At 44.9% G+C, this 27,320-nt stretch overlaps 2 protein-coding genes across 2 annotated transcripts in view; one reads left to right on the top strand and one right to left on the bottom strand.

The window, feature by feature from the left end:
• The window catches only part of LOC100877481 (L-lactate dehydrogenase), a 114,714-nt gene that overhangs the window by 57,757 nt on the left and 29,637 nt on the right, over positions 1-27,320 (bottom strand). The window lies entirely within an intron of this gene.
• LOC100877367 (uncharacterized) overlaps positions 20,253-27,320 on the top strand; it is an 81,916-nt gene continuing 74,848 nt past the window's right edge. The window contains exon 1 of the mRNA XM_076530114.1: positions 20,253-21,127. Within this exon, the coding sequence (XP_076386229.1) occupies positions 21,095-21,127 (33 nt within the window). The 5' untranslated portion in view covers positions 20,253-21,094. The remainder of the gene's footprint in view (positions 21,128-27,320) is intronic.

Here is a 27,320-nt window from a genome sequence, read left to right as displayed (position 1 = left end):
TCCGGTAATTTCTGTCGATCAAGGTCGCGCGCCACGTCGTATAATATACGATCGTGGCTCGATCGAGCGGATTTTACCCGGAATCGATTTGAATGAAACACAAGCCGCCGGTGCGGCGGAGGAGGCAGCTGGTCCGCGCTCGGCCCAATTAGGCTCTAGACGCCGAAGTCTGCCTTCGATTTTTCTGGCCGCGGCTGAATCCTCGAGCGGAACGCGGCGAGACAAGGGAGAGGACTTTCAGCGGCCGAGCAGAACCACCTCCTTACCGGCTTCACACTTTATTTATCTACATCTCTGTTGCACGCGAGAGGCGAACGGATGCGCTTTCGGTGCAGCCAGCCAACCTACTTACGTATATGGCGCACCGGGGTGCAAATTATGCATGTTGCAAGTAGCCTTTTGCTCGACCCGGCGTGTCTTTTTATTGGTTGGAATATTTTAAAGCCTGGATCGAGGCGGCGCGAGCTCCGCTCCATGTAAATATATGGAGATACGCCGAGCGTTTTCGAGCTCGGATCGTTCTTGGCTCGGTAAACGCGCGCGAATATGGTGTCCATTAACGCTCTAAACCGTGGCCCGTGGAATTGCGATGATACCTGCCTGTGACGAGCCGCGGGATGCCTTTTTCGAATGGTTAATGTAACTTTGATTAAAATCTGACTTGCAGCCGGTAGATTCGATTTATGGTTTAAGTTATGGAGAATTAGTGGATCGGGTTCAAATATCTGTTAATTACGATATCAATTTGATTCGAGATCTCCGTAAGAGGCAAATGGATGTCAATAAATATAACATCGATGACATCGTCGATGATACTCGCTTATAGAAAGATTAAGAAGCTTGTAAAGTCGATTCAATTAACTTTCGTAATAAGTTCTGCAAAATCGAGACGAGAATTATGACTACCTCGTTTAAGAATCGACATTCCGCTGCGGTCATGCGTCTTCGTTTTCACAAGCAACGATTGCAGAGAGATCGCACGTGCGCATCGCGTTTAAAATCGACGTACAAATGAAAACAAGCAACAGTGACACTCGAAGACGATTTACAAACCGAAAGCATGCATTTATATTGCTTCGGTTCACACTGCGCGTTTTACGATCGTATCTAAACCAATTCTAAATTCCGGAATAGACAACCGTAAATAAAACGGACGTTATTACGGAGCCGAATATAAAACTTGTTGACAGTCTAAGCCACCTACGCGCGAAGGTAGACGAATCAGCGTGCATTAACTTCTCGTCGAAGGAAAAGAGCTTGTCGCCAGTGGTCTAAGCGCTTGTAGCAGTCGACGTTGGCCTCTCGAGGGAGCGGCGATGAGACTTATGAAAGAGGCCGAAATTCTCGAAAAGATGCTTATCAGAGCGGCCGTTTCGCAATAAGACGAGGCCGTGGAACGTGTAACTTCCCCGACGGTCGTATGTATCTCTCGGGAGTACTCGACTCGGCGCAGCTACGCCGCACAACGTCAGGGACGAGATTTAGAGGCCGCGACGGCGGACAATGCACGACACCTGCAGCACCTCGAAAAACAAGAACGTAGATCGAAAGGGAGAGAGCGAGAAAGGGAGGAACACGGGAGAGAGCTAGGCAAAGAGAGAAAGAAAGGCGGGTTCATCTGGACTCCGAGGCAATAGCGTGGCTCGGGAGAACGGAAACTGGTACCGGTAGCGCAGCAGGATAAACTCGGCAGACGTCTTAAAAGGTCCTCGACACACGTACCGGGAGAAACGAGCTACATCGTTCCGGTGAGAGACCACGATGCATGGAAAACGCCTATTCAACAAAGGGACACAAATCAAAAGAACGCGGCGAGGAGCGTGGACGATTCTCCACATTGTTGCAAAGTGCCGACTACACTGCCCGAGTATATAACTTCTTATGAATCTAACCATTGTACACCTCTTTGACGATCATCTTACCCTCCTCGAACGAGCTGTTATCGAGATGTATACTCTTGAGCCTCTTGGTTTCTGTAGAACTGAATTGCGCTTAAATTGAACTCCACCGAATTACCTCAGATTCGTACTGCATCCAATTCTGATTCTATTCGGTCCTACCAAAACCGAATCGCACCGAATTCAATTACAGCATGCTTGACTCGAACCGAGTCCGGTTTTGCCACTATGTCGAACGGTCGTATAAATAAGTACATAAATCGTGCATCCCCGTAGGACGTTCATTGGATGAAAAATCAATTATCCAATCGATCTTCTTGTTTGCAACACGGTGCTCCCGAAATGGTTTCCGGTAGTTCGGGACCCCCGCTGACGAAAGCAACCCTGCTGCAGCAACAGGAAGAGGCACAGAACGGAAAGAAAGAAGAGAGCAAAGTTTTTTATCGAGATATTAATTGGACAACCAATTATATCTTATGCGGCCAGGCATAAATTCATAACCTTTAAGCTCGCAGTTAAAACAAACCAATTAGTGGAGCAGGGGCCGATGCGTGGTCCGGAAACCTGCCCACGAAATATCTCTCGAAATTGCCCGCAAGAACTGAACGACCCTTTGAACACGGCATCCTCGACGTTAAGGGAAAAGATCGAGCCTCTGTTCGTTCCATTTCGATCGCGATATAATTTATGTGCGTGTACGCGGTCGATCGACGACGATCATTAACGACGAGAAGGAGAAAGGAGCTACACGAGTGTCCGATGCAATTAGTATTATAATGACAGGACGTAAACCTGCGACGAACAACCGGAGCAATTACTCAATTAGAGAGAAGAACAATCGTCTTTGGCGTACGACTCATTTGCATTTTCATCATTAACCCTTTATTAGTAGAACGATATGGGTGGTAAAAATATTATTAGCCTGCTCTGTAACTTTTGTCTAAAAAAAAATTTTATCTCTTCCAAGAAAATCTTATTTACGATCTTCCATCGGTCATATATATGATAATTGATGTTCGATTGTGTTGTCGGTAATTACACGAGTGCAACAGAAATTACGAACTAAACGATCACGAATCGAAATAACTTTTTTTGGTAATAAAATTTCCGTATTACTATTAACCGAAATTATAACTCGATATTTAACGACATGGACCGAACACGTCGACGATCACGAGCTTTCTTCCGAGGAAACATCGTCCTCGCTGTCGTCGCTGAATCGAGGCTCCCTTATGCGATGAGTGATGGTGCCAGGTTTCTCCGATGCCAGAATATAGGTGCCACGAGGTGTTCTCTTGATCTTTCCCAGGGCGATTCCAGCCTTCAGGGTCTTCATCACGAGGTAACCGGCTCTCTCGTTCGTGATCTTCATGTTCTTCAACACGTATCGCACGATACTTTCGAACGTGGCACCCTCAGCCGCAGCGTTCATCCTTTAACACGTTGACTGCCAGTAGCTGTTAAAATTTTCATTAGATAATATCTTTATCATTAAAGCACTATCTTATACGAGTATGTTAGGTAATAATATGGCTTTAACATAGGGGATGAAAATTCATTCACTCGTACAATGTAACAGTCAACGTGTTAAGAGTTTGGCTTCTTAATTATCTTCACCTACTCTTCTACCTGCCTCTGATTATTACCCAGTCTACCATTTTTCGTTTCACAAGAGGTGAAAGTATATCACCCTTTTTATACCGTTTTTTAATCACCGAATCTACCCTCCATAAATAAAACTTCGCCACTAGATTGGATAATCCTAAGTTATTTTGCACGCTCCAAAGCGGGGAACAAGAGCGTATAATTAATGAAATTGCACAACACGAAGTTAACGCGCGACGACGTGGCAATATATCGCGATTTTATTGCTCGTATATTAATATCATAATTGAGATATAGTCGCTGTCATGCAGTTGTGCACGCAACGTCTTCAGCGACAATTGCGCTAAAGGATTCCGAGCGAAAAGAATATTCTTCGCAGCGGACGAACGAAAGGATGCGGTTACGAGCTAGCAAAGAGGATAATTAAGAGTGTCGTGGCCACTCGATGCCGGCTTCTGCGAACGAGTGGCATTAAGCCGAGGAAATTGCCTCGCCTTGAATATGTCCAGTGCTGCCGGGCTAATTACGTTTCGTGAATTTCGTTCGAGACCTTGGATGGAAAGCTTTTTCTTGCCTCTTATGGCTCGATTAATTGTGAGCCACAGCGACATAAACGGGCCTCGTACATTTTTAAAACTCCGAAATTAATTGGTGAAAGTGAACGATAAACTTTTCATCCGCCTGCGAAAGAAAAAATATTAAACACTCGCGTTTTACGCTTCTTCACAACTCTATACTGCGTCCAAGATTTTTACCGTTTTTACTTCGATTGTTGGAAAAAATTAATTGGTTGAAATTAGCCGGAGTGATTCAATCAGGAAATTGAAAACGCCTTTGAAACTCCTTAATTTTTCTTCGAGCATTCGTGCTTTTTGTGATTCGAGTCTTTTCCGACTGAAAAATGGCGAGGTTGACAGGTTAACATTTATCGATTTCTTTCTGTTCAATTAATTTTTTTCTTCTAAAGCGAGTCCGTGAGTTAAGGTTCACAATGTCGAACATGTTCCAGGGGTGCAGAAGTTGGTCAGCGACGAACAGTTTTTCGTCGGTCGACATGGAAGCAGGTGATTCGTTGGGCTAATTGAAGGGCTCCCAGTGTGCCACAGTAACGTGTAATTATCAGGTAGAACGAGATCGAGAATGTAGCGGTTAAAGCGAGAATAGAGACATTATTCCTCTGCTATCTTACACTTTCTTTTCCCTTCCGTTTCTTTGTCCCAAAGTAACCTGTCCCATTTTTGTGCTGCGTTCCAACCGCCTTCTCGGACTTCGAGCAATCTACCATTTTCAAACCTCTAATTTTCATCGATGGATTCAGAAAACTTTCCTGAACCATAATAAATTAATTTGCACTTTGTGACAAAATTATCTGCATATTAGGTACGAAGTTGGATCGGCAGGTTCGACGATCGAAAAATGGCCGATTTGAAGAGGGGGTGGTTTCGAAACAAGGCCTGGCAAGTTCAAATAACACACGGCAGACGGTGTTCAGCAGGATGCCGCGATTAAAAGCGCCTAGTGGTTCGCGGAGGCGCGAATGGCTCGAGATACGGTCGCAGATAAGATCGGTGATCGTGGGCGAGAGCAACTCCTTGCCGAGGAGAGAAGTGGAAACGCGCGAGAGCAACGTGTCTTTATTCTCCGCGCCGGTTTGTTTCGTCGAAGCGAACGAATTCATTTTTGCCCGAGACAGAAACATTCCTCCTTCTCGGAAGAAGCGTTTTCGAGACTCGAACGCTGCTCGGTGTTTTTTCGAACGGCAAATCGTGGCCCGACTTTGCTCGGTATTTGTGAGAGCGGTTAAGGAGCGAAAAGACCGGACCAGACCGAAACAACCGACGTTTACCGCAACTTACATGCGAATCGCAGGGTACGAATGCAAATTTTTTCGTTCGATTTTTAAACGCATACTTTCCCCGTGTTTTCTCATTTTCGATATTCGCTGTGTATGCTCGATGTAGTCGAACCTCGCGTGGCTGACATCGACGCGTTAAACGTAATATCTAATTAAACTTATTTCGTGTTATCGAGTGGAACGAATAGGCTGGACACAAAGGTCCGCTACACGGAGAGTCTACTTACTCGTGTTGGGGCAATTAGCGGCAGTGATGGGTTAATTGGTCTCGGTCCTCGTTTTCGTCGCGTGACGAGCCTTAGAGACGGGGAGATTCCTTTGCAAAGGACAGCTCGCGAATGGGACGTAAAAAAGAGAACTATCGCAAACGTTTAAAGCGGCTTGCACGACCAAAGTCATGCTTTTTGTGCCCCGAAACGGTTCCTTCGGCGAAAACAAATTTAAGGGGAAATTGCAAATATACGCCAATGTCCCCTAAAGGTACGTTTCTGATTGGATACGCAGAAATATTGAACGTTGTATCAGAGTCCTAAAGTTCTGAAAACTCGTATTTAAAAAATTCCAAAGCATCAAAGTCGCGCTTTCAGAGATCTCATGAAATATTCCCAACGGGCGTTGACTCGCAATAAACATTCCGAATGGCATCGCGATACGGTGGTCGAAGACAGACATACGACCACAAAGGATTAAGATAGCGGCGACCATGAAGACGTTGCTTTAAATTATCGTTTATTACTTTCTGAAAACTCAAGCACGTCGTTAGAGCCGTGATGCACGATATTTCAGACGGGGAGAATTCGGTCGGTGGACATCGCGAAAGTCGAAACACCTGCGGGATCGCTTGACATTTATTGGTCGAACACAATGTGTTCGTTTTGCTACAAAACCATGGTGCATCGCTGCTGCTCAAATCTCTCTCCGACCACGCGTGCTTTATAGGTGTAATTACGAGTCTTAAAACTTAAGCCGTTCGTATCGTGACAGCCAAATTGCAAGCGACGACGATACGATAAGGGTCTTAGGTCCCATAAATCGCCGCCAAGATAAGAGCCGCTCCGATGCTTTTTTCTCCGCGTCCACCTGTCCAGGACACGTTCGGCCTTCAGCTCCCGCAGAATGTCGATATTATGCTAACGTTTCGATGATTTACGCGGCTCACGAAATTTCCTTCGGGTATGCGAATTTCGCTCACGGGCGATTCGCGGAGAAACGCGAATTCGACCCGCTCGAGTACAGGTGTTTACCCGAACGAGTTATGCGGCGCAGGTGGAAAGCTATCCTCCCGATATAATGACTCTATCTCCTCCGTGGTGCCTTTCTCCGGGGGACTCGTGGCACGAACGACCAACGGTGTTACGGTAATAGTCCGTGACTATATGCTTGACCGACGACTATCTTGCGCGCGAGGAAGGAACCCTGCAGCCATGGATATTTTGCGCGTGCATCAAACGAGAGATCGAGATCGCAGACTTTCTCCTCTGCGACTTTCGAATCTGGACCACGCATCGCGACAACCACTCGACGTCGAACGTACTTGAAATCGCACTGCATTACGAATTAAAAACTTATCGGAGAACGATATCGACGTTCGTTGAAAGTATGATACATCGATAGGACCAGTCGTTGAAAGTAAGATACATCGGTTGGATGAATCGCTGAAAGTAAGATATATCGATTACATCCTCCCTTGTCCAGCTATTAATTCTTCATTAAAATAATTGCCGCAAGGGACACGGCACGCGAAATACGATTTTTCGAGGGACGTTTCTTTGAATCGTCGAGAACGTTGTTGCCTTCCGCAAAGCAAATCACAGTCATTACGAGACGAAGTATTTACTGGAAACGAGTTCAGTGGGCCTGGTAGAATAAAACTACGACACGGACGCGACGATAATAAGACACGCACACGCGTTTCCGATTATCTTTTGCGGCCAACAGGAAGAAAGCAATCCCGACGAAATGCACGATATTAAACGAAACAACGTCGAAATCCCAGCTTGTACAAATATCCAAGCAATTTCAGGCTAATTGTCTGATTATGTTCACGATAAACGTTTCATTCAAGGCTGCTCGATCTCATCGTACTCAACGTGGCTTCGGAAATGCTTCGCCATTATTTTAACACTCAAATCCACCGCACGACCGATGCCAATAAAATCGTTTACGAGCCAGCCAGAGAGTTCGCAACGATACCGATCTCGGGGAGCAATATTGCTAGATATCGACCTGTGATCACGTACTGTTTTACACGAATTCTCGTGTTTCTCGATCGTATAAACGCATCCATTTACTTCCTCGAATATTGCTTAGTGCTCTTTTATTCGGACCGATAAACTGCGGTAACAGGTGTTAATATGTAATTATCTATGGAATTACATGGAATTAAAATTTTTGACGCTCCGAAAATTACGCTTGTGCGAAATTATAGCTTGCTGACGTAGGGAAATTATTCGCGTTCAAACATTTTTCTCAGCTTATAGGCATTGAACTTTCTTTCTCAGTTCAATAATTTAAGTTGGACCATTTAGGGATGCTCGAACGAACTTTTACTATCGTAACAATTTTCCTCCAATATGAAAGTGTCACAAGAAAGGAGACTAGAAGTAGTATGAAACGAGAGTGAAGGTGGGATGATAGAAGAAAGAGGGAACGGGAGAAATGGTGCAAAAAAGAGAAGAGGACGCATAGCCCCGTAACCGAGAAGAGCGCGAGAAAGGAAGGGAGGCCACCCTGCTCGAGGATTACCATAAACACTCGACTGGGTCGTGCATGCACGTTAGTGCTGCGCTAGCAAATACACGTGTAAATCCCGTGTTTCAGCTCTTATTCCGCCTCCACCGTGTTCCCTCCGACGTCGCGGCCCTCTGGCCGCTCCTATGCCTTCTTTGACCGCCTCTTTCCTGCCCTTTCCATCGTCCCTCGATCGGACGAGCCTCCTCGTGGTGCTCGTGCCGGTGCACGAACGGAATCGGTAAAAAGAAGCCCCGGTGTATCGCGGTCGCGTGACTTTCATGCTTGCCCGCTCGTCCTCTCTTCCTTTCTTCTTCTCGATCCAAACCAATGGCGTATTGCCACTCTCTACTTTTCAAATATCTTCCAAAACCCCTCTTTCCTTCCTCTCCGTTCTTCAAACATCGTTTTAAATTTTCTCCACGTATTTTTCAGTGCAAACATTGCATTGTTTGTTTTCACTTTCATTGTATTTGCAAGCTACTTCTTTGCAAAACTAATGTTCAGATTTACCATTCGTCTATTTTCATTCTCACAATTGTACTTGAAGTTTGAATTTATAATTTAAAGTAAACAATTGTACTTGAAGCTTGAAGTTTACAATCATACATAATTGTCAACCCCTAAGCATAGAACAGATCACATGAGAAGGAAATATGTTTGCACTTTGAGTCCTTCGATACTCGATACTAAATGAACATATACTTCCTTTTCATCTTGTCAACTCTTTTAAATATTTCCAGCTACTCAGATGTTTCTAGCGAAATGGACAATCATACTTCATTCTCTTCTCCTCCTCTTTTAAATTGTACATCTCCTACAATATTCCAATTATTCTCAGACAGGTAGACAATGAAGTCCGTTTATTCTCTCTCCCTATTTCCGTCTCGAGTCGAACCATGTACTGTATTATAACTGTGAATCATTGTCTACGTATCTTAAAAGTGTGGAACCTCTTAAGTCATTCTATCCGTGCCTTCTCCCTTTCTATGCGCAGCAATGTTATCGCGCGTTTCGCAGGAAGATGGTCCCTCGGATAATGGAGAAACATTGAATCTCGTATCCAGCAGATTGGTACCGGATCAAGTCGATTATGGAGCGAAGAAACGGAGGCAAGTGAATTGCACGAGCGAAACAGTGACTATTGAAAAAGCGAGTAGCAGCGAAATAGCAAAAGCGCGGCCTCGAAGCGCCCGGTTGCAGCGTTCCATCTATTGGATTCAAAGCAGAGGCAGTTCGTTTACCATATATTTTCCCGGGAAAGCATTGTCAGCTCGGAAACGGTCGAATACAAAAGCGCACGATGAAAGATAGCCGGTAGCCGAGCAAACGGGTGAAACGCCATTACGCGTACACTCGTGAACGGGACATTAAGGCAGGCGAAATGAATGTTCCGCCGCGGAACGTTCAATCCACCGCATAAATAACTGCCTGCTCGGTTCTCGTTAAAGAAGCGTAGCTACGCTACTGTATCGCGCCGCGGTAGGTTTCCTAGATCTGGAACAAACGATCGGCAGGAATCGCGCGCGAGCCTTTCCTTCTTGCGGACACGATATCTGTTTCTTCTCCCGGCGACCGCTCGCGCCGATATCTGTTTCACGGAATTCCGAGCGTGGCCGGTGATCGTCGAAAGCGAAACAAAGCGTGCCACCCGCGGTACCAGCGCTAGATCGATACAATTAAACGGTCTTATTCTACGCCGCGCCGGTGTTGGACCATTTGTCCGTTCGCTGGTTAATCGCCGCGATTAACACTCGGCGAACGAGCCATTTATCGCCTTATCGATTGCTAGTCGAGAACCGCTGCAATTATGTTCCGTGGCGCGACTCGCTCGATAAGCGACCGAAAAATGGACGGAGTTATGCCGATGAAGAAGTGGTCCTGCTGGATCTCGATGCGGCCATTCTCCGAGGAATGTCGTTATCTGCGCGTCAATTTAACGCTTTAAACGAGATCGTAACGTGCTTTCTGCGATCTGGTTGGCCTTCGGAGTATCGCTCGAACGCAAAAACTAAAGACGAAACGAAGGTGAAATGATTGAAACGGTGTAGAAAACATGTCTGGGATACTTCACGCTTCGTATAAAACGTTCCTGATAGAAATCAGCGAGAATAACGAGGCGATGAAAAGACCTATGCCAAACGGTAACCCAGTAACCCAATACAGAGCCGAGAACATCTCAAGCCGAAGTGGCTACACTCTCTCCTCTTCGTTTCCCTTTCGTGATCTACCTGCTTCGCGCGACCGGCGAAAAAATTTGACCCGAACGTGGGCGACGATGATTCAGCGACAAGCCAACACGATTTCTACGATACGTCTTGCCATTACACCTCTCGTGTTCCCTCGAATTAAAACAGTCGATTGTTCGATTTTTAAGGGAACATAATTACACCTGATCTCGCTACTATTTGAAAAAGATTTCCTGTCCAAAAATTTGATTTGATCGTTATTGTTATTACCGATTGTAACTCGGTCCCCTAATAACCCGGCGAACCGTGACTCCGATTTAAACCGTAGCCAAGTGAGTAGCACGAAACACGAAACACAAAGTACACAGATTTTCACCTAGGTGGTCCACCACGATTCTTATCTGGCCATTTCTCTTATCCGTGGCTCGATCCATTGTATACCCGTGGTCGTGCGATCGTGGCAGCACCAATTAAATTAAAGCCAATGGCCTTCCCTGTCGAGGCTCTCTCTGTCTTCTGGAGCTGGTCGAGACCTTCGGCCACGCGTCCTCCCGAGGGAAAAGCGTCTGCGATAAAGTATTGCGAACATTACCGAGCATCGATGACTTATTGCCGCTCGAGAGGCAACGTATAGTTACGTGGGGTTGTAATCATTCGTACACATGTTATAATTACCGTTGCGTGGCCGATTAATCATCACGACGACCGTCGACCAACGCCGTATTACTTTGTTGCGAGCCCAACAGCGACTCGTGAATTCGCGTCGAGTGATGATTTTGTTTGGACCAAAAAAATCGAAAGAAATTTCGCCGTGGTACCAACGAAGCAATAACGGTAACGTTCGCCGTCGTAAATAATCCAGCACGCCTTGATCACCAAGGTTCATTCTTTCGATCGTCGCCTTATCGTGTATGGTCTTATCGGAATCGCAGTTCCGCAGGCAATTTCTAATTATCCTTAGCCTCGACTGGATCTAATTTACATTTTATATCGTCGGAGATTTATATTATTACTAAGAGACGCGGTGAGAGTGCCCTTGGTTGACCCTCGAAGACTAAATTTAATTTTCAACCGGTTATAATCGACATTTTTAACGTTTCACTCTATTCCTACATATTGTACTTTCAATGATTCGAATAATATAAGAAATTGCGAGGATGACGACGGTATAATGGATAAGGGAAGCAACTGCAACGCGGAAGCCTCTCGACTCCTAATACCCACAGTCTCTATATTCCAAGGATTCCTACATTATTCACCATTCAAAGATCAAGCATATCTCGACTTCAAGACGTCCAGAATCATCGATGTTGAATTCCAGTTACAAGTGGGTGCGGTTTCCATTTAGATGGTTAATAGCAAACAAGGGATTCGACCGAAGGAAATTATAGGACAATTTACTAACTTGGGTTAGCTCGTTAACCTCCGCGTTATAGTCGCGAATGCCACTAGAATTTACACGCGATTAAGCGACTGCATGCCGAGTTCACGCGCCTACATCCACGCGTATCATCCACGCGGAGCCTTGCAGCGATCGCAGTAAACTGTGCGGGAAAGAAACTCACCGGGACGTTAAAGTACCAGCAAAACCGTGCTGCGTTTATGTTCCTTTATTCATGGTACAGTAGACTTCCGTTATATTGCCTTGTATTGAATTCCTGTGCGTGGTATTGTCACGCAGTGGATCGCCGTTGAATTACACATGTTGGAGCACTACTCGCGTGGCACTGTCGTGTTTTAGATTCGCATTGAATTGCTACGCAGTTAAACCGCTGTGTGGTGTGGTCGCTACAAGTTCGATTACCACGCGTGGTAGTCACTACGCATCGAATTACCACGCGTGGGAATCACTACGCATCGAATTACCACGCGTGGTGGTCACTATGCATCCAATTACCGCGCGCGGTAGTCTCTACGCATCGAATTACCACGCGTGGTGTTCACTACGCATGCAATTACCACGCGTGGTAATCTCTACGCATCGAATTACCACGCGTGGTGTTCACTACGCATGCAATTACCATGCGTGGTAGTCTCTACGCATCGAATTACCATGCGTGGTGGTCACTACGCATCCAATTACCACGCGTGGTAGTCTCTACGCATCGAATTACCACGCGTGGTGGTCATTACGCATCCAATTACCACGCGTGGTGGTCTCTACCCATCGAATTACCACGCGTGGTGTTCACTACGCATCCAATTACCACGCGTGGTAGTCTCTACGCATCGAATTACCACGCGTGGTGGTCACTACGCATCGAATTACCACGTGTGGTAATCTCTACGCATCGAATTACCACGCGTGGTGTTCACTACGCATGCAATTACCATGCGTGGTAGTCTCTACGCATCGAATTACCACGCGTGGTGTTCACTACGCATGCAATTACCATGCGTGGTAGTCTCTACGCATCGAATTACCACGCGTGGTGTTCACTACGCAACCAATTATCACGCGTGGTGATTACTACGCATCCAATTACCACGCATAGTAGTCTCTACGCATCGAATTACCACGCGTGGTAGGCTCTACGCATCCGATTACCACGCGTGGTAATCTCTACGCATCCGATTACCACGCGTGGTAGTCTCTACGCATCGAATTACCACGCGTGGTAGTCTCTACGCATTGGATTACCACGCGCGGTAGTCTCTATGCATCCAATTACCACGCGTGGTGGTCTCTACGCATCCAATTACCTCGCGCGGTGATCACTACGCGTTAGATTACAGAGCGTGGTAGTCACTACGCGTTAGATTACAGAGCGCGGTAGTCACTACGCATCCGATTACCACGCATGGTAGTCTCTACGCGTTAGATTACAGAGCGTGGTAGTCACTACGCATCCGATTACCACGCATGGTAGTCTCTACGCATTAGATTACCATGCGTGGTGTATCTCTGCGCGTTAGACTACCACACTTGGTGTTGCTACGCGTGGTACCACTACGCGTAAAATTGCCACTAGTTGAGTTGCTACTTGTAGTACCACCACGCACCGTATTACCACACATGGTATATTCACCCCTCAAATTACCACGCATTCTATCACCAAATATGACTCTCTCCCACACTCCTATCATCCAAACATCTTCCAACACTACCAGAAGTGACTCAATACAATGAGTACAACATGAACAGTCCATCACTCAACCTCACTCGTCGCAGTATACCAAGAGTCTCCTATAAATCGCTTCGAATTCCATCGGCAAAGCGTATCCTTGCAATCGTCGCCAAGCGTGTCGCAATTGATTTAGCCGGGCGTCGAACTGACGGGTCGTTTCGCCACCGATCTCGCAACCCGTTACGATTGTTATTAACGCTTCCCACGCGCTCACCTTCTCGACTATTTTGCCTGGATACACGTGAGCCGGTGTTGAGTTACCGTGCGGGTCACCGGACCGTCGGTTAAGTAATACAGTTATTGAACAGCATCCCTGCTCACCTGCGAGCAAGGTGAAGTTCAGGTACGCGGCAGCCAGTACGATAGCACTTATCGAACGATCGAGAGCTACTCGTTCGTGCCTCTCGATTCCGCGATCCTCTCCGCCCACGTGCGCGGTGTACGCCGATGTGGAAGCTGCTTCTAGCTTCACTGCTTCTGACGAGAATTATCCTTATTCTGGATTCTGATGAGATTGGAAGCAGGCGACTTTAGTGACAGTAGCAGTGTAGGCTGCAGGTAACTCTAGCAGTTCCATAGGCGAAGACTTTTTTTTGTCATTTTATAATTTATGTAAAAACTGGTATTGCAGTATATGTATGCATATTTTAGTTTTATCGATACAGATCTGACAATAAAAATTTTTACGATCCATCACTCAACTCTGCACCATAAATTTCATCGCAAGCAATTATCATAAATTTCGGGATATTTATAGTATTATATTGCAACTTTTCCGATAATGTTATAGTTAACACAGCCACCTTTATATGCGTCGTTTAGACTTCGGTCGTTTGGAATAATTACAACAATCAATACAGAAAACGATAAGTGCCTCATTTATCGTGAAAGTGAAAATTATTTGCCTTAGCTACTCTCGTAGAGATATTCTAGTTGAACATGTGTTCAGCAAAGCGTTAAAATACCGCACTTTCTATCTCGTGGTGTTTAATAAAGATAAGGTTTACAGCATTTAAACGGTCTCTGAAAGATCATTTTCTGTTCCAAAAGTTGGCTGGTATGTTCTACTTGTGTCGCATGTACTGGCCAACGACACACGTAAGGACAATAAAGATGTAATGTCGTTCACGGTTACTAAACGTGTCCCGTACAAGGTGTCCAGAACAGCTTAGAGCGTATTTTATTACGCCCACGGTTTCGCCAACTGGTTTTCAACTTCCTTGTTTTCCTTTGCACCAAGAACTGCTATAATAACGAAACATCTCGTTTCTAAACTCGCTCGACTCCAATCAGCGTACGCTTCGTTGTTCACGTTAAAAAGAACAGCATAAAAATATTGGCGGTTTTAAATTAATCCAACTTTCCGTTTCGAGACACCGGTCGCTACATTCTAACACGCCCACGTGGATTTCAATCGTGCCCGAAGGAATCGAAATTCAAATCGAAACGGTTAGGTGGCACGATACCGTCGGATAGACTTTTTGTCACCAAGCTATCCGTGGTTAAATTGCTTTTACATATTAATCCAAATCCGACGACGAAATTTACGACTGGCCCATTACGCTCTTGCGTAACGGATAGCGAAGTTCGCCTCCAGTAGTGCCTCCAGATTAATATCTCACGTTGCTTCACGACGCTTCGGCATGGATTTAGGTTAAGTCGAACACTGTTTCCTCCTTGTGTACCGGTTAGGACATCGGTCAAATTAAAATACCAGTTCATGGTAGCGAGTTATTGCGCCGATTCTTGGAATACCTCTGTCGAGCACGACTCTAATTAGCTCCATCACGTGCGCGTGCAGTGTTATGCATCGGTGCAGCTGCATTCGTCTCAATTTGTTATTGGTTTCGCTTCAATGTTCCACCTCGTCAAAATCATTAGCGATACGTTTCTGAAGCCTCCGCGAAATTATCATTCATTAGAAATATCGTGTAACATATTTTATTTGTTAATAAGATATAGAGTTAATATGCAATAAAGACGAGACTTTCAATAACCGGTGGTAATCAAAGTGTTAAAACTGAGGTTATACGCGTCAGAATACCGTAGAAAACGGGCATAAAAAGAATGGTGGAACGAATCCGCTCGATCCGACATGAGCGAACAATGGATGGATTTCTCAATCGTCCTGGCACGTAATCGATTAAGGTCCTTCTGCCTCGAAAGCGCTATCTGAATATCGCGACCGAAGGTGCGCCCAGGCATTCGGTCAGGCTAATTGAATGTGAATCGACGAAAGCTCACGTGTGGGATTCGCGTATAATTAACGTTGATCGCGGGGATCGATTCCAGGCATATCTTTGCGTTGCTAGATTATTTAACGGGATACGAGGCTAGTAGGAATCTCTCGTTAGCCTGTAACCGTTCGATTTTCCGACCGCTTCCGAGGAACACCGCTTATCGGATTAAAGTGCATCACGATTCGTTTTACGCCTCGTCGGTTTCTCGTCGAGGTTTCTTGTAATATCGCGAAGCGTTGGCGAGTCATCTTACGACCAACCTTTCATTCGATTGTTAGAAATGTCATAATGACGGGAACCTATTCACTCGCTATCTGTAGTCCATTTCTCTGCAGCGCGTTGCACTTTGAGAATTAGTAATGCAATTGTGCTGTTCTATTAACGGGTAATAGTCGGATTACAATCCTTAGCCACTTTTAATCAAAACTTTAACATGGTGAAACCATGTTTCTGATCAAATATAAGGTATGACTGTCGAAGACATATTATACCTTAGAAAACTAAAATAAGGTGCTTGTTATGATATAATAATTTTAATACTTGAACCGAGATACTTGTGACTAGATTTCAAGAAAAGATTCGTATACCAATTTCTAAAAATTAACTCCATTTCTAAAAATGAAATGAAAAAAAGAAAAGTGAAATGAATAGAAATTCCTCATTTCTAAAAACGAAATGAAAAAAAGAAAAATGAAATGAACACAAATTCCTCATTTCTAAAAATGAAATGAGAAAAAGAAAAATGAAATGATTAGAAATTCCTCATTTTTAAAAATGAAATGAGAAAAAGAAAAATGAAATGAATAGAAATTCTTCATTTCTAAAAATGAAATGAGAAAAAGAAAAATGAAATAATTAGAAATTCTTCTTTTCTAAAAATGAAATGAGAAAAAGAAAAGTGAAATGATTAGAAATTCTTCATTTCTAAAAATGAAATGAGAAAAAGAAAAATGAAATGATTAGAAATTCCTCATTTCTAAAAATGAAATAAGAAAAAGAAAAATGAAATGATTAGAAATTCCTCATTTCTAAAAATGAAATAAGAAAAAGAAAAATGAAATGATTAAAAGTTTCTCATTTCTAAAAATGAAATGAGAAAAAGAAAAATGAAATGAATAGAAACTCCTCATTTCTAAAAATGAAATGAGAAAAAGAAAAATGAAATGAACACAAATTCCTCATTTCTAAAAATGAAATGAGTCGAGCATCGTTATCAGTGTGAATTAGGGGCGAATTCCAGATATTGGTATCAGAGCAGACTGTTCGCAGGCAGGTCAGCAGCTGGCAGGAATAATCGTCGGAGCTATCCAGACATCGAGCACCGTCTGTTCTCACGAGTCATCGGGGTCCCATGATTTCAAAGGCAAGCAGCGGCCACCTTGGCTCGGCTGTTGAGCGTGTAACGCCAATAAACGTAACACGACGTAGATGAAACGCCACCCTCGCGGAACTCGAACGGAGCGGTACACACGCGTGCAGATTCACCTGCAATATAGCACGGTTCACGCATTGCCTCTCTGGGAGTAGTGCACGCGTCGCAGTCGCGCATCTCGTTCTCCTCGTCGCTCCTCTCGGAGTTTCCTGGTCCCTAGCCCAGACCGTTGCCTCGTACCTCTTCCATCGGGACCGGTGTACGCGCGTACATAAGCAAACCTGTTGTTACCGCTCCTCCCCGCCATTATCTCTCTCACGCATCGGCGCCGATTTTTATAAGCGAGGTGATTCACGAGGCAAGTTCATCAAGCCTCCTTCCTTTACCCTCCTACCTTGGGCACACGGCGAGCGAGCTTTCGCGGGAATTAGAGAGAACGAGTCTTCTCTATTTGTATCTGCGCTCCGGGCCTCCGGGTGTTCGGGGTTAGGGAACGGAAATGGGACGAAGAGACATCGAGGACCCAGTTTTGTGCGAGGAAAATTGTTAGCGCGAGTAATTACGAGAGAAAATCTGATACGAGAGTCCATTGATCTTCGCGGACGTCGAGAACTAGAAGAGCATATTGGGAAACCTATTGCAAAATAAAACGTAATGCTTGTTAGCGGAGATAATTAATGTCTCGCGTCGTTTTTACACCTGTTACTACGGCGAGCATATGTAAAGCGCATTGCGAAGTCCCATAGAAAATAAACCTCGATATGAATAAATGTCGTGTGTTTTTGTGTCACCGCTCTACACTCCGTCGATGAATAATTCAAACGAGACATAAACTTATCGATTGGTTATTCACGAATGCTTAATTAATCGCCGCGCTTATCTAGGCTTTTGCGTTATGTCCCATTCAAATGGCTTCTTGAAATTCAATTAAGATAGACGTATTTGTTTTTGCTTAACGGAAAAGACGAGGAGCCAGCAACCGAGAGTGATGGCATTTTACAGAATACTGATCGCGGAGTTACGTACGGAGAAATTGCGACGAAGGAAAAGAAGAGGAGGAGCAAAGAACGAGTGGGAGGACGAGAAAGATACGGTATCGTTATCGTTACACTTAAATCTAATACGGATGAAATTCCAAGGCGCGCGTACAAATGGACGCCAGCACGAGGACGTCCGCGGCTTCCTGCTCCGGCGTTCCGATCAACGGCGACGATCAGCTGTTACCTGGCCCACCCACACATCCACGTGTGCACCTGAACCTGCGACGAGTCTACCCAACGCTCCCGTTCGTCCGCAACCAGTTCACCCTGCAACGCGTAATCAAACCACCTCTTTTTGCTAGAATTATTACATCCTTGCTACGTGCCCATCAGCGTCGTGTATCTTTTGATGACTCGTTGCTGGCAAAAATTGTCTTTAATGGCCGACAATGCGATGTCGTACATGAACGCTTGGAGAATGCTATTTCTACGGCATTGAAATCACCAAAAGCGCTGGTGTTCTCGTTTAAAGCGATAGAACTAATGGACCCAATCAGAACGGAGTGGAACCAGTATCTGCTTTGTACGAATTGAATCAAGGTTTTCTATGGGTTAGAATCCAAAATGGGGACGTAAAGAGAAACTTTATTTCACATTTAAATGTTGAATCCCAAAATAATCTCAGCAGGAAAAAACTGTTCATATGAAAATAAGAAGTATAAGCATATATTTTATAATGTACGTGCACGCTATTGCAAATGCGGTTATGAGCAAGAATATTTCGGAATGAATCATAAATTCAAGCAGTGAATCGATATGAGGACGACAGCTGTCATTTTGTACCGAATGAATCATCCGCTATGATCATCCAAAGTGAAGACGTATAAATTCGGCTTTAGCGACACACGAACGTTGCGAATTGATTTAGAGTACAACTTCATACCTTGAAGCTTGATGCGAACGAGTTAGATGCATCATTCACCGCGTAAATCCCAAAATTATGTTCTGAATGAAACATCGAGTACACTTGAAAGAAAGTAACACTTCCAGGAGGGGAATATTCAGAACTCATTGAACGAGGGTTGAAGAAAAACGTATAAATATTGTTGGATTATTTCGCTTTCATCGCTGTTAGAAAGGCGGTACCTTTTTAAAGGAGCTCCGCTTTTAATGTGACAATATGTATGCCAGAAGAGTAACATAATAGAGTTCACCTAAATCACTGGTTATAATACACGGAGCCAGAACTGAAACGAGAACTGGGATTATAAAGACAATGACCCCGGCAACGAGCCAGATACGAACCGGCACGATAATTCAAAAGGACATCTAATTCATACGAGAAACTCGTTTTTATTCCCGGTATTGGGTTAGAGAAGTTGAGGGAATAAAAACGAGAACCGCTGCCGGACAAAGAATAAATTATTACGTTTCACAACTTCCGCCGCCATGGAATCGAAAACGTCTCACTTACCAGAGAACCTCGCTGCTATCCAGTTGGATCTATCCCGAAAAAACCTCTGGGGTCGAGGTCACCCCTATGTGACTGTCTTCGAATCAAGGAGAACACGAAAACCCGCATGCACCTACTCTTAGTCTACGCTGGTCTGCTCCAAAATATTAAGCCCTCGTAGGATCGTGTTCCAAAATTCACACGTGGAGTTCATTAGCCGACACCTTTCTGTTTTTTGGAACGAAGGATATGTCAATCTATCTCCTTGGCATGCACGCACGAAATATTTCTCGTGCTTAACATTTTTGTCAAGGGAACTTTGCGAACTTGTGTCAAAAGGGTGCGTCATGGAGAACACCTGTGCTCTTAGGATCAAATGTATCGGATATACTCGTGTACAAACTTGAAGATAAAAGATCGATGGTTTGCGCTGAAATAGGAAAGGGGACGAAAATGTGGAGCAGGAAGAGGAGCCCTCCGGTAGCGAAAAGAACGCTCGAGTAAAAGAGGAGACTGGGCGTTCTTAAAGATGGCCGATCTCTTCGCGGCGCGGAATCAATATTGTTGGATTGCCTCGATAACGCCTCGTAAATATAATAAAGCCCTCGGAACCACTTCCCTCTCGGGTCGGCGTAGTCCGTCTAACAGAGATAATGGTCGAAGCCCTGGGCACCCGGTAGGCCTCGTCCACGGTAGAGGGGTTCCCGATGGAAGGGCCTGAAACCCCTCTACGCTATCGCGTGTCTCTCTCCTTCTCCTTCTCCTTCGGGCGCAACACGTCTCGGTCAGAGCTGGCGGGCAAAGCAACAACCGAGTCAGTGCGATTCAGCCCGAGCCGGCGAACGGTTCGCTCCTCGCCGTTGCGTCCTTTCAGAATCCGCTCGTCTTCGCGTTCTATCCGCCGTACTCCGTTCTACGAACTTCTTCTTCCACGACTGTGTGTGGTCCCCTGCCTCTTTCCACCGGACGTGCTTCCCCGCTGGAACGCGATAAAAACAGGTCGACCGTCGTTCGATCGAGACGATTCGGTGTGATAGTTCTCGAAAAGATTGGCCCGAAGAGTGTCGGAAGATTGAGACTCATCGTGGACGGTTGACTACCGTTTCGAAAGGTAGAACGCGAATCGCGGAAGGTCGCTAGCCAAGCTCCAGTCGGAGACTTCGACGACCGGTACGAGGATGTCGCGCGTCGCGGACCACCCTGACTGTCTGTGTCGTCACCGTGTGTACCGGTGACGACCATCCTCGCGGCGATCTCTAGGATCGCAACCCCCGCCTGTGCGTCTCTGCGACAGCTTTAGACAATTCCTCGATCGCGGTAGCACCCATAAGATCGGTCATCGTTCACGATTCCACGAGTTTCGCTCCGGCGAAGAAACCATACGCGGAACGGTGTTATGATCCCACCGAGGCAGACGTTTTTGGAGCAAAAGGAGATCGGTCGCGAAGTCAGTGTTTCGTAAGTGATCGTGGATTGGACGATGAATCGACCAGTGACAACCAGTTGTTCGATAGAGGATAAAGGAAAGAACGTGTGATTTGAACGCGGAGAGAAGGCTGAAAGTGCGATTTTAACGATAATACGGTGTGCGTGTATGCTACGGTTCGCTCGACACCCGTGGGAAGCTGTACGAATCACGGATTAATGCACGCCGGAAATCACAGCATGGAGGACATGGTGAGCTCATTGTATCCTCTTAATTATATTTTGCTCGCATAGGCCGATAATATCGATGAAAACTCGCGCGCATAACGGGCGAACGCGCGTTCGCAGGTTCTTTCTCGCGTCAAGAACTACCTAGCCACCCCTTCTAAACGTCGTAAACGTTGTAATCACAGGTTCCGCGAAAATGATGGACGATCGTTGAACGCCGCGATAGTTTGTAATTACAAGACGAAAAGCGTGTACACGCATATGTAAGGCGGCGGCAGGTACGCGCTTCGAATCGAACCGTGTAATTATACGAAAACAAATATCGTTACGTGGCCATCTTCGACGTTACGAGTCGCTGAATTATATAGAACCGCGAGTTGTGAAATGTTGTGATACATTGACAGTACACGTGCAATTTTCACGTTATTATATTTCGTTACGCTTTTTGCATATCAACCGCCGTTTACCCCGACGATGAGCCATACCTTTTACGACGTTTCAATAATGACGGCATGCGCATAGCGATTGTCGCGACAGCTTCACAATTTATGCAAAAAATTTCGCTTATACTTCGTATGCAAACTACTCTTCGCTCTCTCGATGTCACGTGTCTTTCAAAACACGCGTCAGCGTTTCTTATTTATAGTGACAATAAACCTACGTACGTTCGACTATCCTTACTAATTAATTCAACTAACGTGACTCGATATACAATTGAGCTAAAAGTAACTTTACCGCCCTTCAACTTCAAGTCGTCTCGGGTGTAACTCGTTATGAAACAGAACATTAAATCTTAATCCGAATCAGTTTATCGACGTACGATTCTGCCTCGAAACACGTTTTATCGCCACTTTCATATTATGTGATTCATACTGCATGCGTTAAGCATAAAGTAACACCATCTTGAATAAGCCAAGTAGCGCTTAGAAAGAAGCTATAGTGGCGCCTAGTAGCAGTGCAGTGTTTCTCAACCTATCATTCTCAGATTCACATAAAATGAACACTAAGTAGGATATACTTCAAACTTGTCACTGTACTTGCATTTGAACCACGATGCTGACTATACTATAATTGACAACAATTTTTTGAAAAGTAGCTAATTTATGAAAACAATTTATGACCTTCGATAAAAATGTGAACCTTTTCGAGAGTCACGATCGTTAAATCCATGACCTAAGTTAACTGTCAAACATTGAAAGACTATCGACACAAATGCAGTAAAACTCGTTCTCCGAAACGAAAGTGGAACGAAAGTGTTCGGCAAACGAGACCAGGAGATAAACGTAGCAAGATGAATCTCACGCTGAAATCGCACGTGGGAACCGGCGAATTAATGTTATACGTAAGAAAGATGGCACAGAGTACCTGCCAGAAGTACTCTAGATGGATGAGCGTCGACGCGTGTGACAGCCGGCGTATTAAGACGGCGACAGACAAATTTCCGAATCGAGCTCGCAAAAAACCCTGAGACTTTTCGTCCGCGGGACGAAGGATCGTCGGTGGCTCGTTACGCCCCGCTCGATTAGTCTTCCGCTCGACTCCGCTCGCCGGCTACACGTGCAAGCTACCCGCGTACGCGTAAATTCATTAAAACCGGTTCATTTAATAGGCCCCGCGCATTACGCGATCGCTGAAATTTCGAGCGGAAAGGGGACGAAAGGCGATCACTTTTTTCATCCTGTTACACGCACCAGTTGTCAAGACGAAAAATGAATTACTTCATACTTTTTCTACTTATAAATCGCGCGAATATTTTTCTGCCAGCTGCAAAGCGAAAGCAAGCTTTTTATTAAATTGAACGGACCTCTTTTATAATAATTTTGTACATAATTTAAAATGCAATTAAAATTTAGAAGCGCAATGAGACTGCTTGTGGAACACAAGGGATGTTGAAGTATTATAACACTGTCAAGCGTGACAATCCCAGACATGAAAGCCTCGAGCCTCTCGTGTCAACTTCATTAGTTATCGCGTACACTTTGACACACAGACGCTGGAACTATGTACGATCTACTTGACCAGCAGAACTTCTAATAAAGATCAAACGCGGTCGTTCACACGCTAGCTACCCTCTTTAAAGCCAGCATCACGCTCCAGCGTTTCTCCACTTAAAACCATTACAATCGCGCGACTCCAGAAACAAATTGAATCGTAGAAGATATCCCACGAGCGGGTCGAATCGTCGAAGAACGAGAGCCGAGGGAGAGCGTGTTCGAGCGCGTTATCAGTCTCTAATTTCCGAGGGAAGATCGCGGCGAGGACGGAGCGTCGAACCGGCATCGTTTCACAGGGGTAACGATCCTCGAGATCTCATTTACGGTACAAATTAGTCGTAGTCCGGTCCTCGGTCGTTAATGGTCGGTCGGCACGCAAAGAGGTTAGCTTTAATGAAGACCACGCTTTATCCGTGACGAAGCTTGTCCAGGTCCGTGGCCGCGTCGACTACGCGGTCGTATTTTCGCGGACGAGCGTACGTTGAATGCGAGTTAAACGAAGATTTATGCCAGCACGCGTAAATATAAACAACAATGTGCAATCCCGGTTACATTGTGCAGGAAGAACGAACCGCGAGAGACCAATGCGAACTAATAAACGTGAACACCTCTGGCTTAGCTGCTGGATGCTCCATTTGTCAAAAATGTTTAACGTTAAAGGGGTGAAATTGTTAAACAAACGTCGAAAGATTTCGAAAATCTTATTTCGACAAAATTATCTTTAGTTCGAAAGCTCATTGTTCGAGGCAATTGTCATGAATCTTACACAAATATAGTTAGTCCAGAGACGTTGCTCGCAGAAACTCGCGTAACCTCCCACGTTACAAGCGGAAAGACTCGATTAGCGGAAACCGCGATCGCTTAATGGTCGTTTCTTGCCCTAACATCGCGATCTCTATCCTCGCCTCGAGTTTTCTCGTGCATGCGCCTCAGGAATGGCGAACACACAACGAAATTCGTAGCCGCGGGCCACGATCGTCCCTAACGCGCCATGAAATTGCAAGAACTCGAGTCGCTCGATGGAAATTACAGTCGAACGCGTTGAACGTTTCGAACCCGATGAACTTCAATGACACCGTTGCCCTCCTCGGTAATGACACTATTTTCGAGATATTAATCATGGCGTCGAAGCGAGACGAATCTTCTGTCCGCGATGAACTCCGCTCGATGTTTTATACCGTGCCTCTTCTATGTAATTTAACCGTTTAAAGACCGGCTCTTAACGGGTGCGACACACCCCCTCTCGGTTCCACACCACCGAGTTACTTTTTTATCATACCAGAATTATGGTATACGCCGTACATAATTATAGCATGGATGCGAGTCTGTGACATTTGCGATGATTTTGCATTTGGTTAACTCTTATTTTCTTGCCGGACATTTTATCCAAAAACGAAGAAATTCAGTGCCATGTGGAAATGAAGCATTAAAGTCTTCTAGCAAAACAAGGTTACATTAGTGAAACAGAAGCAACAAATATCTAAAACGTTAGTCCACTTTTTAAAACGTATTTAAAGATCTATCAACGTGAATAAGTTTAGTTTGATCGATCTTTAAATTAGAATGCTATTAAATTTTGATCCCCAAGGGGTTTCGTTGTGTATAGCATGCACAAAAAGAAGATTACGCTAATGAACCTTAAAATTCACTCGCTAGAGTAATCGCTCCTCTAGAATTACGTATTCTGATCATAATTTCAAAGACACCGCGGCTTCTTCATGCCCCGATGCAAAAAGGTTGATGATAGGCTATCGGCTGAAAAATTACGAGCCGCGTTTAAAAGACAAACTTGCAAATGGCACAGATAATGACAAGATAACATTGCGCGTTCAAACAACCGGCTCCGAGTTGCTCGTTTCCCTTCTTGGTAATGCACGGTATAATGTTTCCATGAATTGAGACATTAGTTTCAGTGAAACGAACGATCGCGATACACCCGTGGCACACGGCTAACTTTTCCACGAGTACACACGAGAAAAGCTGGTGCCTTTGATGACTACCCTCGGGTACATAAGCGCGTACGCGCGTCGTCTCCTCGAAGGCAATTTTCACCGGCTGACTGACCTACCTGCTTATGTTTGCCGCGCGATCAACGATGCCTATCCTTGGCACAGCATTTATATCACGGTGGGCAGACGCAGAGGCGTACGCAATATTTCGCCTGTCCGCGAGTAGCTTTCATGAGAATACAGCTATCAGTGAATTGCCGTCGTGAAAATTACGAATATCGTGGCTCGTATATCATCGGGTTTATTTTACGTACACCACGGAAATTTATCGGTCGTGTATGAGTTAATTCTTCGCCGGGACAGCGTGAATCTTCCTTTTTGCACACTGTGGGAGACGGAACTTTTTACTTACAATCCTCTCTACGACTTTATAACATTCGTCTACGAACACAAATATTTATATAGTCGACTGTTTGAATCCCCAAAAGCGCATTTGATTACTTTCACATCTATTTTTGTAGCTACTCTAAACTTTGTGTCTGAACTTGTGATCTAAACCAATCTATCGCTAATTCTTTTAACCCTTTGCACTCCTATGTCGAGTGTAGCTTGACATCACATTTCTTTTGGACCTTATGAATAATTCAGATAAATAGATTGGTTGAATTGTATATTTTCATTTATTTACTATTTATAATAAATGAAAAATGTATTTGTCACATACTTTGTTACAATGTATTTTACTGAGAACCCCATTTTTTATCTATTTATATATAACAGAAATTATGGAGAGTAAAGGGTTAAAGTATATTGAATCGAACGACGACAAACAGAACTTTATTAAATTCTATTGTCGATATAAATTGCCATCACCCCTTCCGACGTTGCAACCAGCCATTATAAATATTGATCAATCGGGTTCATTTCCGTTCAGAAACCGGCAACCCCTCGATGAGAAACACGCAGCTGCTTCTCGAACCGCGACGAAAAAGCGCTCGTGGAAAGCTCGCAGACTCGATTTCTCGAGCGTGTGGACACGCGCGGCTGCATCGCGGGGAACGAAGCAGATGCGTAGAAAATTCGTGTGATTGGGGGTGATACAGTAACGAAACGAATAAACGAACCGTTCGTGATCCACGGTGATAAAATTCAGCGGGGCATATGGTGTTCGCGGTGGTTGCGTGATCGCGGCACATTTTTCTCCCATCGATGCATTACGCGGGTTTCCCCCTCATTTTTTAATCACCGAACGGTGTATAATTTGCTGTCGATTAATCGGTCTGCTCGGCTTACACGAAAGATAATTAAATCTAGATCGTACAACTGAGTATTGAAAAAACGGTGCCGGTAACGAGGTGCGTGAAAAAAGGAATGTGATATCGGTCCCACTGACACGAGAGGTATAATTATAAAGCTATTTGTAATTAGCAAAAAATATCGATTACTATTCGCTCCTGTCTCGAAGAATTTCCCATTCGCGTTTCAGTGAAAGCTCAAAAATCCGGTTCTTATCCTGTCAAAGAAACGAGACCGGGGTGCATATGGTTATATTAGATATTTTACACAGGGGAAATAAATTATTTATGAACACTGCTTCTAAAGTTACCGAGCCACCCTTCGGAAGCATTCATGCCACGTCAACTTCTCTTGTTTCGTTTTACAGTTCGTGCAATCTCAACTTTTGACAATGACTCTACCCCCTTATGGTCACGAATCGATCCACGTGTCCGTTCCCAGTACCCCCATGTAATACGGTTCAACGATTACTGTTAGGAACGGGATACGAGCGTATCACGCGTAAGATTAACACTGACCGAGTAATAACAAATTGGACTAACCGGTAACCAAGCCGATATATTGGACTACTCCGAGCAACCTGATCTCGTGCTTAATTAATGTGGGCAATCTCGATTGCGTGCGCGCTATAACTAGCCTCCAGAAGGCAAATAACGAGCGAGAATTACTTATCGCTAGTGACAAGATCGATAATGCAATTTCTTGGCGCCACCGGTTACTCCACAGAAGTTGCAGCGGTGATATCGCGTATAACGACGTCAAGGCTGACGAGATCATCAGAAACGAGTAATTCCGCTAAACGTTGATAAAACTCCTCGCTGATCCCTATCGAGATAATAATGAATTCTCGAAGAAATGTTCGTCCGATGACATCTTCTGGCGGCTTACTCCTGAATCCTGGAGAACGTCCAGCTGTAACGAGCATCGTGTGTATGCCTAAGAAGCTTACAATGAAAAGTGAGTCACCAGCGAGCGGAG

Source organism: Megachile rotundata, chromosome 3 (genome assembly GCF_050947335.1).
Source record: "Megachile rotundata isolate GNS110a chromosome 3, iyMegRotu1, whole genome shotgun sequence".
Lineage (NCBI taxonomy): Eukaryota > Metazoa > Arthropoda > Insecta > Hymenoptera > Megachilidae > Megachile > Megachile rotundata.
The sequence above is the reverse complement of the archived record's forward strand: the minus strand, read 5'-3'. Positions and strand labels throughout refer to the sequence as shown.